The sequence below is a fragment of the Dunckerocampus dactyliophorus genome, chromosome 6, assembly GCF_027744805.1.
Source record: "Dunckerocampus dactyliophorus isolate RoL2022-P2 chromosome 6, RoL_Ddac_1.1, whole genome shotgun sequence".
Classification (NCBI taxonomy): domain Eukaryota; kingdom Metazoa; phylum Chordata; class Actinopteri; order Syngnathiformes; family Syngnathidae; genus Dunckerocampus; species Dunckerocampus dactyliophorus.
In genome coordinates, this window is record NC_072824.1 from 26,964,891 (window position 1) to 26,977,084 (window position 12,194).

General features: G+C 41.3%; 1 protein-coding gene across 4 annotated transcripts in view; it reads left to right on the forward strand.

The window, feature by feature from the left end:
- glra3 (glycine receptor, alpha 3) overlaps window positions 1–12,194 on the forward strand; it is a 34,836-nt gene that overhangs the window by 19,399 nt on the left and 3,243 nt on the right. Inside the window, exons 6-9 of one of the 4 annotated variants that reach the window (XM_054779662.1) lie at window positions 1,713–1,850; window positions 4,635–4,849; window positions 6,124–6,270; window positions 9,594–9,722. In XM_054779662.1, coding sequence (XP_054635637.1) covers window positions 1,713–1,850; window positions 4,635–4,849; window positions 6,124–6,270; window positions 9,594–9,722 — 629 coding nt within the window. The remainder of the gene's footprint in view (window positions 1–1,712; window positions 1,851–4,634; window positions 4,850–6,123; window positions 6,271–9,593; window positions 9,723–12,194) is intronic. The other 3 variants (XM_054779664.1, XM_054779663.1, XM_054779665.1) reach the window with 3 other exon arrangements.

Genomic DNA, 12,194 nt, shown 5'->3' on the forward strand with positions numbered 1-12,194 from the left:
TGAGCCGAAAGGCAAAGCTCACAATTTACCGGTAGCTCTCCGTTCCTACCCTCACCTGAGGTAATGAGCTTTGTGTAGTGAGTGACAGGACAAGATCGCAGGAATAAGCTTCTGAAATTTGTTTCCCCTGTAAGGTGGCTGGGCTCTCCCTTAGAGATAAGGTGAGAAGCGCTGTCATCCGTGAGAAACTCAGAGTAGAACCACTGCTCCTCCGCATTGAGAGGAGCCACATGAGGTGGTTTGGTCATCTGGTTGGGATGCCTCTTGGACGCCTCCCTGGGAGGTGTTCGGGGCACGTCCGACTGGTAAGGAGGCCTCGGGGAAGACACAGAACACGTTGGAGAGACTAGGTCTCTCAACTGACGGAAGGAGCTAGAGAAAGTAGCCAGGGAGAGGAGAGGGATGTATGGGCTTTCCTGCTTAGGCTGCTGCTCCCGCGACCCGATGGATGGATGGATGTTGTCCACGATTAAACTGGACTGAAGCATCTTCAGATATAAATATATATATATATATATATATATATACTGTATATATATACTGTATATATATACTGTATATATATATATATATATATATATATATATATATATATATATATATATATATATATATATACATACACACACACACACACACACGCACACACACACACACACACAGTATATACACTACTGATCAAAATCTTAAGACCTGTTGAAAAATTGCTAGAATTTGCATTTTTGAACATTTGGATCTTAATGAGGTTTTCAGTAAAGCTACAATATGCAAAATCAAGAAGGGGGAGTGAGACAAAAAACATTTTGAAAAAGTCATTTATTGAAAACAACAATTAAACTGGCTAAAGCAAGGAAGCTTTCTCTTTGTGAACATGGTCGGATTGTCGAGCTGCGTAAGCAAGGCGTTGCAGCGTGCCATTGCTGCTGAGGTTGGGCGCAGTAAGACAGTCATTCTACCCAAATTAAGGCCCTTACTGGTACCGACTGCAGCACAATAACCATCAGACGGCATCTGCGGGAAAAGGGTTTAAAAAACATAAAAGGAATTCAAAGACCTCGTCTCCTTCAATGCCACAAAATTGCCCGTTTAGACTTTCCCAGGGAGCATCAAACATGGGACATTGAAAGGTGGAAAAAAGTTTTATTCTCTGATGACAAAAAAGGTAACCTTGACAGTCCAGATGGCTTCCAACGTTACTGGTATGACTAGACGATCCCACCTGGAGGGGGGTCCATCATGATCTGGGGTGCTTTTTCATTCAGTGGAACACTGGAGCTTCAGGTGGTGCCGGGTCTTCAAACGGCGGATGCTTTACGTGCAGATGTTGCAGCGGGCATCCCACATGACTGAGGGCCCTCGTCTGTGTGGTAACAGTTGGGTTTTTCAACAGAACAACGCTGCAGTTCACAATGCTGGCTTGACCAAGGACTTCTTCAGGGAGAATTACATCACTCTTTTGGACCATCCTGCATGTTCCCCTCATTTAAATCCCAGAGAACAGTTGGGGATGGATGGCAAGGGAAGTTAGCGAAGGTTGCCCCCCTTCTCGCTTTTGCATATTGCAGCTCTACTTAAAACCTCATTAAGATCCAAAATGTGCAAAATGCAAATTCTTACAATTTTTCAACTGGTCTTAAGATTTTGATCAGGAGTGTATATACAGTCAGAATAATATGATTATTTGATAGATTCTCATATATTGCTTCTTACAGTTGGTTACACCATGAACGACCTGATCTTTGAGTGGCAAGAGAATGGACCAGTCCAAGTGGCTGAAGGACTGACGCTTCCACAGTTCATCCTTAAAGACGAATCAGACCTCAGATACTGTACCAAGCACTACAACACAGGTAACTCACACACATGGTGGCTGAACAAAAGGATTTCAACAAGTTTCTGATAAAGAAAGAGCACAGCAAGTGTGGGCTTGCAGGCGAGTGTTGGTCTGGAGCCGAGAAGGCAGAGTTTGCTTGCCTGGCAGCACCTCACCTTCCTGGTGAAACACGCATGGGTGTCCAAAGTGTGGCGCACGGGACATCTATGGAACATGGCTCATTGCAGAAATAAAATAAACAAAAACCCAGCAAAAATAGACAAAATAGAGCTAAAAAAACCCACCAAAAATGGACAAAGAGAGAAAAAAAGGCATAATGTAACTAGAAAAAAAAATGTTGATACTAAAAAGTAGATAAGACAAAAACAGTGAGCTGGCACTGTTCAACTACAAATTGTCTGTGAGAAAATACATGTGACAAACGCCAATTCCGCAACTTTACAGAGTGAAGGATGACAAAAGTTAAAGGGAATATTGCATTATTATGATATATTTATTATTATCATATATTATCATAATGGTGGTTTAGTGGGTCTCAAAAATTGTAGGCAATAAATATCATTTGGCGTCAATTTTTTGGGACAATAAACATTTCAAAACGCACCTGCATGGTTTTGTGACTTCGATGCATAAAAAAACGTTAGTTTGTCCAGTCATACTTTTGCATTGAACTTTTCTTAAAATGAATGTTAAAATCGCATCTTGTCTTGTGGACCCCATCTCGTGAGTTGGGTGTCTCGTGACACCCTTAGTAAATGGAACATTGTTGCCGTTTTTGGGAGGGTTTTTTTTTTTTTGCTTTTCTGCGAAATAGGTGAATTCCCACATATGCATTTTTAGCTGTCTCGTGCTAGCTGTTTTTCTCTCTTTAGAACGCACAGAGAAGGGAAAGACTTGTGTTCATGTCTCACAGAAGGATTGTGGCTGATGGGCAAAATTCCAAAGAAAGTGCAGTTTCCCTTTAATACATGAGGATCCAAACCCGGGTGCAGACTAAACAAGTGGACCTAAACTGCTTAAAAATGTGGTCTTGCTTGGCTTGCAAGCAAAATCTGATATGGTTCAGTTCACTTCAGCGAGAGTGTACACTCAGCAAGAAGCACTGGGAATTCATAAATATATAACACTTTGGTCTGGAAGCACTGTCTGGCTTTTGCATGTGTGCACAACAGATTTGTAATAAATACACTGTATTTGAACCTGCTTGTGAAATGTCCGCTGCTACCCCAGTGTGCACCCCAAATTAGCTGTAGCACACATTTGGATAATGTCCTTGTGAATGGTAGACGGATGCTTTGCACACAGAAGAACAGTGTTGTGTATACCCTGTGTTTTTCAAATACTCTTGCTGGAACGCTGAATGTGAAATGCAATGTTGATGATGCAATGGTGACCAAATGCAGAGCGTGATACGTAAAGTTGAAACCATCAAACGCGATGTGGTAAGCAACAGCTAAACACTGCTACAAAAGCAAGCCACCAGGATCTGAAGGTAAATAAAGAGTAAGTCTGTAGCTCGTGTTTCGTTAGAAGACTTTTTAAATCAAGTTACAGTGAAAACAGTGCATATCATTTTTCATCAGAGGCAGCTGAATAATTATTGGAGTTAATTACTAATGAATAATTTCATCTGCTGATATTTTGAAGATTTTCTGATTTGAAAGAGTTAATATTCAAGGTATTGTCCCTCTTTGGCTCCAAACTACACTTTTTTTAAAACCAGAAAACACAAGAACACCACCACAGGCTAGCAGATGCTACCAATAGTGCTTTAAAAGAACAGATGAACTTATATAAATGTCTGCATTTGTCACAATTCTAAGATGTAAAATTCTTTCTACCTGAATGAAATGATTGGCGTTCATGACAGTCTGGTATTCATGTACATGTCCGTAGCGCCTGCACGTACACAACAGCAGTCTCACAGATGCGACCGACAATTTGGAGCCATTGTGTTGTTATGATAGGTTATACATTGAACGATAGTAAAGTTAGTAGCTAAACCTTGCCAAATCACTATCATTAGTTGACGACAAACATAACTAAAGCGTGTGCGTCTGTGTTACGTGGGGCATGACTTGCAATGTCGGAACAGGAAAAGTACGGGATGCAATGCTTGCAAGCATGCTCGAAAATGAAGTAAGCAAATTTGATAAGTAATTCCGGGTCAAATATTTTTACTTTGCATGATGAAATTGTGATACAGTTTCACACGAGCGCTGATAAATAGATAACTAATGGTGCTACATATTTAGATGTTTTAATCCTTCCACTTGAATGGGTTGAATTTGAGTTTCACTTTTTTGTCCACTCACTATGATTCAAGTCTGCAAATACCAAATTGAGGGGAAGGTTTACCAAATGTGAGTAAATATATATATATATATATATATATATATATATATACAACCAGCGATAAAGCCTCATTTTCGGGGGAATCCCTACTCTCTTTCTACTCTCTCTCACACACCAACACACACACAGTGACACAGTTGCACAGAACGCGGACTGGAAGACCAAATAAATCAAATCTTCAGAGACTAAAACACTGATGATGACCAACTTCATGCCGTCTCTCCTTCCTGCTTTCTACTCTGTGCTCTCCGCCCTGTGAAGGCACTGTGAGGCGTTCAGGTGCACTGGTAGTTGTGAGGGTTAGGCACAAATTGTTTTAAATTTGTATTCACGTACCCCAGTTGGCATACCACTGGGTGTATGTGTACCCCTCTTTGGGAACCTAGGATTTAGACGACGCAAACCTCTTCTCAGTACACTGTGTTGTGTATGTGCTATGTTGCAGGTAAATTTACTTGTATTGAGGTGCGGTTCCACTTGGAGCGTCAGATGGGTTACTACCTTATCCAAATGTACATCCCATCTCTGCTGATTGTCATTCTGTCTTGGGTCTCCTTCTGGATTAACATGGATGCGGCCCCAGCTAGAGTGGCGTTGGGCATCACTACTGTCCTCACAATGACAACACAGAGCTCAGGCTCCAGGACTTCACTGCCTAAGGTCAGTCATTCCGATGCTTCACGCTCGTCTTACCATCCAAATACAATACGACCTGGGGACTAATTAACTTCCCTATGAGTGCCAACAAATGTATCATGCCACGCACGCATGGATATATGCTGTTTTTTGCACATCGTACGTCAGCTCTGATGAGTGGATCTATGGGATTTAATTATTGAAGATAATGACTTTGCAAGCGCCGGTCACCATTTGGGATGTGTGGTGTTACAAACGGGTATGAGACAGGATGAGGATGAAATTCTTAGCAGTTGTGACAAAACTGCAAAACAACAGAGTTAACTGACATAAACCATAGTAATGGTAAATTTATGTAAGGTATTTTATAGCTATATTTTCAAAACTTAACAAGGCTTAGCCTGGGACCATTAACTGTCAGGTCAAATTTTGCAGTGAGGCTCATTCACAGCCGGGTTCAACAATAAAAAAGAAATGGCAGTGGTGTTAAACATTAGTCAGAACTGCTTCACCCGTAGGCATAACGCCGACTAATGACAATGTCACTGCATATCATACAAGATTTTTCTATTTTGGAAGACTGGTCCCTCACATTTGCAATACAATGTTGTTGCATTTTTAAAAATACTTGGAAATGGAAAATGATGGCTATAAATGGTGATTATAAATATCCCCAAACTACTGATGTTTTAAACCAGGACCGTCATTGTTCTGGATTGTGTTACTGTTGTCTTATTCAGAGAATATAATTTGAGTTCAAGCATGCGTGGATTAAGTGCACTGTGCATCTGCTGGAGTGTGTGTGAGAAAGAGCCCCTCAGTCTTGTTCTGGTATCTTTTATGCATGAGAAAAAATGTGACATGGAGCACGTTGTTACATAACCCTTATTAGCACTTCCATTGCTCTCACACACACATACCTCACAAAATGTGCGCATGCGTGCCTGTGTGTGCGCATGTGTGTGCGTGCGTGTGTGTGTGGGTTAGGGGTAGGGCATGCGTGTATGTTTAGAAGCAAGGAGGTTTATCATGTTCCCTGAGCCAAACAGAGCTTTGCACTCCAGTGTGTTAAGCATATCTGAATAAGGCATAATTTCATTTAAAAAATGAGGTCACATCATCTGACACCACAGGGATAAATTGCACAACCAGTAGCTAGTACCCTAAAATCATGTCTGAAAAGGTTGTCGGACAGGACAATATACCGGCAGTGGCATGCTGTAAAAGAATGACTGGAAAATCCAAACAAATTCCTTGTTCTTATCCAAATCTTGTTGGTTATACTGTGTCACTGACAGGTCTCTTATGTGAAGGCCATAGACATCTGGATGGCGGTTTGTCTTCTCTTTGTCTTCTCGGCGCTGTTGGAGTACGCTGCCGTTAATTTTGTTTCAAGGCAACACAAAGAGCTGCTACGATTCAGGCGGCCTCCCAAGAAGAGCAAGGTACTGTCATCTCCTAATGGAAATTGTTACTCCTCCATTTGTGCATTTTCTATAGACATGTCCATGAATATAGCCAGGCTACCTATGCAATGTGTCGTCTTGAGGAAATCTGATTTGAGGCTGCCTCCTTGTGGTGGGATGTTAGTATTACAGTTTGCTTGCCAAAGCGTGCAGTGACAAACGGGCATCTTTGAAAGACATCCGACTGAGCATGAGTTTCACACCTCATTATTGTTTTGGTGCATGACACAGCATGGCTGAAAATGCATCACAGTAGTTTTGTTGTTCTCCAACCATCTAAACAAGGTGACCCTGATGTTTGTGCATGATAAGATTGTGTGCTGAGAGGATCCACTCACCATTCAGTCAACCACAAGCATTTATTTCATATTTAATGCAGAAAACGTGATTGCCTCTGTGCAGTTTAAAGAGAGCTATACAAATACGCCTCTCAAAGGCTTTCTGGATACAAATAAACAGTTACTGTTTTTTTTATGTATATTATAAAACTTTTGTTGTAAATCTTTACCTGGTGAAGCATCTGACCTTAAAACAAATGCGACTAAATTATATTTTTTGCATTGTGCGATTTTCTCCTTCAGGCTTCTGTTAAGTTTTATTTATTTATTTGGAGATTTTGTAGCCGAAAAAGTCTAACATGTTATATTGATGGAAATGATTAATCAAAGGTATTACAGTCATGTGAAAACATTACGACACCCCGTGAAAACTATTGTTCTCACATAATGAACGTGGACATTTGACTCTCATTTCAATATTTAGACATTAAAGTAATATAAGTAAAAAAACTGAAGAAATGTTTTTAATGATTTGGGACGCTCTGATATTTAGTACGACATAAAAAAACTAAAATAAATCTGGTGCACCATATCTGGGGACAAATGGTTAGAACATTGTTTCGGGGCAAATGGGAGCAGTCTGTCTTTTAACCAGACCACACTCGATTGCCAGAACAACAGGCTTTTATTGCAGAATTATTTCTCAACAGGCACAATAATCCCAAACACAGACTACTGTTGCGGCCGTAACCCACTCAAAGCTAAAACTCAGCTCAGAACCGCCGACGTCACTTCCTGTCCACCCCTACTCAGCTCTCCTTGCACCGAAACACATTTACAGCAACACACATGAGCATGAGTCTTATTTATGTCGTATATGTCCTATTTTCTCTTAATATGTCTACTATATTTGGTAATATGAGTGTAAAGGTGACTATAGGTCATGTCCAGAGGGCTCTAATATTAAAAATCATAATTAGAAGGTCATAAACTGGTTTTCTATGCCCTATCTTGGAAAATATTCCATTTAAATTCCACGTCATGAAATGGCATATTGTGGCGTGCGTGAGTTTATGAGGACCTGCAACTCTTTATTTGACAGGAGCTAATCATCAGCTGTGAAAAAAACTCACGACGAGCTTCACAACCCACTGGAAGTTGTAGGAGGTCATTACTCAATATAACAGTCTGACTCACGGTGTCATTTTACAAACAACACTAAACTCATCACACAGCTCAAAAGGTATACCTATAAATATACAAATATGTACCAATACAGGTTTTCAAAAAAAAAACATTTGAAAGTTTTCCCATAATGCATTTTGTCTGAGCAAAGCATTTCATTGTACGACAAGCAACATAGAAAATGGATGGATGAATGGAATGTTGCCTCTGGCCACCAGAGGGAGCCAGAGAAGCCCAGAGCCTAGACGGAGGCTGACGTCATTGCAGCGCCCCAATGAACGTGTTGCTCAGATGCAATGCATTATGGGAAAAAAAGGTTGTTGTTGTTGGGTTTTTTTTAACTTGTATTGGTACATGTTTGTATATTTGTCAGGTACACTTTTTGAGTGTTAAGTGTCATGATTTTAGTGTTCTTAGTAAGATGACACCATGAGTCAGACTGTTATATTGTTGTTATACTGTTATATATACTGACCTCCTGCAATTTCCAATGGGTTGACAAGCGCGTTGTGAGTGCACTGACAGCTTGTGATTACCTCCTGCCAAAGAAAGAGGGACCGTTTCCTCACCACACAGTATTTAAACAATTAGTAGTTCTGAAGTTCTGTAGCGGCTTATACACCGGAATTTATGGTAACTGTGATAATCAAGGGATTACTTTACAAAGACTTCCAAACGATTTGAAATCTCTGAAGGAGAGGTGGATCGTGCAACAATGACCAAAACCATTCCAGTAAATCCACCAAGGTAATAGTAATGGTAATGGTTTAATTTATTTGAACATGCATACAAGTTACAATTCAAAGTTCCACATGTCCAAAAGGACACATCAATTGCAATACATTTGTTCACTTCCTGTATTCCAAATACACTCTCTTCTAGTTGAACGCAACAAGGTATGGCTCAAAAGAAGGAAAAGAGAGTTCTGAAGTAACCAAGATCCTGTCCCAACTGGAGGACTTTAAGTACCTTGGGGTCTTGTTCATGAGGGAGGGAAGGATGGAACCTGACATCAACAGGCAGATTGGTGCTGCATCGGTCTGTTGTGGTGAAGAGGGAGCTGAGCCGAAACGCAAAGCTCACAATTTACCAGTCAATCTGCATTCCTACCCTCACCTGTGGTCATGAGTTTGGGTAGTGACCGAAAGAACAAGATCGCGGGTACATGCAGCCGAAATTAGTTTTCTCCGTAGGGTGGCTGGGCTCTCACTTAGAAATAAGGTGAGAAGCACTGTCATCCAGGAGAAACCCTGAGTAAAAACGTTGCTCCTCTGCATTGAGAGGAGCCAGATTAGGTGGCTTGGAGAGGTGTTTAGGGCACGTCCACCCGGTAGGTGGCCTCGGGGAAGACCCAGGACACGTTGGAGAGACTATGTCTCGCAACTGGCCTGGGACAAACCTCGGGATCTGCCGGGAGGACAAAGTAGTTGGGGAGAGGGAAGTCTGGGCTTCCCTGCTTAGGTTGACCCGACCCCGGATAAGATGCATGGATGAAGTGACCAAGTCGAAGCCCGGATCATCATCCAATTGAGACACTGCGGGGTGATTTAAAAATGTTGCTGGCCATGCAAGAAACCCATCAAACGTCACATGGCGGAGATAATTGTGCATTGACGAGTGGGGAAAACATTCTGCTGGTTGTTTCTCTTTCTAATTAAAGAACAAAATATTTCATGGGTTTTCCTGATGTTTCCATGACTGTAAACTGAATGCAAGTATATCTTTAGACATCAAGATGACTGAATGAATGAGTGCTCCGTTCTTGGTTTTAGATGGTTTTTGTTTCCCCCTTTTGATTTCTCTCTATTGATGACTGGTGTGCATGCTGTCAACTGGTAGAACAGTGGAGGTGCAGTTGATGCAGATGAACTAGCTGAATCGCTCCATCGTGTTAATACTGACAACGGCCTCAAGTCATCAGAGCCTCTCTATGGATCTATGACCAACATCTACAGCGCCAGCCACAGGGTAATAGCACAATCCACAGCGTGTGTGGGCATTTGGGCATGTCTGCGTGTGCATGTAGCATGATGCAAGCGGTGTATTGAAAGGCCTTCACCAAAGACACGTGGACACAAGGAAGTGTGCCAGGAGAGGAAACTAGAGTCAGCAAACTAAAGAGTCAAACTGAGAGTAAACATTTCAACATTGTACTTCACATTTTAACAAGTTTGTTTTCCTGTAGTGAAACACTTTGGGGGAGAAACAGGTTTAGTCATAGATGGGTTATGGAATGAAACGGAATAAACTATGAGGGTTGTATTCACAATTAATACCATTGGCACACAAATACAGTGGAACCTTGGTTAGCGTCCAGAAAGTCTGACTCTAACCGAAACATACTTGTTCACATTACGAAATTCAGTAGATTTCAGTTTCTCACCTCAAGTCTCTGCTTTTCTTTTGATCACGGCTGCAAAATAGGCCAAAATGGCTCGCTGCCACGTCATGTACTGTAATTGTCAACAGTTTGAATTGAATTAGAGTAGTTTTCTGCATGTAAAACTGTAATTGTAAAACTAGAAAAATGTGTTTTGTGTTAACATTTTTCATGTGGCATAACCGTGTTAGTTCGCAAAGAACCCCAGAGTCACCCGCTGATGACGTCTGCTTCCTGTTTCCATGTAGTAGCAAATAAGATGCTAACAAAAAAAAAATTAGGGCTGTCAAAAATAACACGTTACCGGCGGTAACTAATTTATTTACTTTAATTCCGTTAAAAAATTGTTGTGTAATTTACACATGCACACCAGAGCAAGCATGCCTCTCTGTTATAACGTACTTCACTGTGTTTCGAAGTGCTGTGGAGCGCCCCCACACGGTCACACAGAGTTTGACGCTGCACTGCAAAAATGGGCTGGCCAAATATAAGATAAAAAGACTAGATTTTGCTAAAAAAAAAAAACACATTTATAATGTGTGTGTGTGTGTGTGTGTAAATTTACCTTAAATTACATGATGTCTTTGAGCGCAACCCCTCATTGCTCATAATAAAGTGTGATTCAAATGTTCTGCTACGATTAAAGAGTCTAGTGTTAACCAAATGGATTTTTAGACTTGTATGGCAACTTTTAGCTTGATTGACATATTCAGTTCATTTGGATCTGTTAATACATACAAATAAATACAATCCTGTCCTGTCCCGTATCTTTCTGTTCATTAAATACAGTAAAGATGGGCATATTTCAGACGTAGTTGCTAATGGTGATTAATCACGATTAAGTCGTTTAACTCATTGACTGCCAGCCATGTTCAGAGCAGAGAGCTCCATACTGCCAGAGCTTTTGGGCATTTTTGCTGAACTTTCAAGACCGATGGAATATTGACTTTTAGGACTACATAAACATTGCAACTGTCTAAAGGAACTTGAGACTCTTCGTTCGTCAGAAAAAAAAGTTTGTTTCTATCCTTTTTGGGTCTTGAGATATTGGCGGTAGAACATAGGGTAGTTTCAGCAAAAACACCTGATTTTGACCAAAAAACAGAGAAGCAAATTCAAGCAGTGACGGTGGGGTCTGCTGGATGTGGGGTTGAATCCCTGCTGCTGACCGATCCAGACGGCAGCCACTCGTCAGGAGAATCAGGGTCGGGTTGTGAGTTACCCGACTCTGAACTGATTCCGGAGTCAGGCTCCGGTGTCACGCCACACGGCTCAGCAACGCTAACTATTAGCTTGTTGCTTCAGCTGCCACTGTCAGCTGCATTTGTGTCTACGTCACCCACATCACCCATGTCACCTGTATCTTTCACGATCGCATCACTACTAAAGGCAGGTCCCCCGCCAGACAAGCTCTGTGACAGTGTTAGCTGCCTGTAATTTTTTGTCTCCGCTCGATTTCTGAATGTGTTCCGCCATTTTCCTCTCTCAATCCACAATCCGTCTTCTTCATAGACAATCTGTTGCTGTCGGTTGGAGGAAAAAAGAACTCTTTGCCCCCTACTGGGACAGAAATACATTGCCTACAAGTCAGAAATTCACACACAAGATGAATAAGACTTTGATCCGTAGCTCCCGCAAAATAAAAAAGCTAAAGACGTCAATCGACGTCTTTGGCAGTCAACGTTACTTTTTGAAAAGACATCAGTAGACGTCTTTGGCAGTGAAAGAGTTAAAAACTGTGGTTAATCTGATTGAAAATTTTTATCATTTGACAGCCCTGAAGGTAAAAATACACCAAGAACTCATTTGGACTCACGGCGTGTATTAATAACATGACAAGATGCACGTCATGTTGTACGCTAACTGGAAAACGTACGCCAACCGAGGCAAAAGTTTGCAGTAAATTTTCAAAAAAGTGTCAGCAGTGGAAAATTATTTTTCTGGTTGAATATCTGGTGGGACAGTCGACTGTCTCGCCTGACACTACCACATTGTTATAAATGCCAGTCTAATGCAGAGCATGTAATTAGAGCAGGTACCTTGCTATGCAGTGCTGTCGT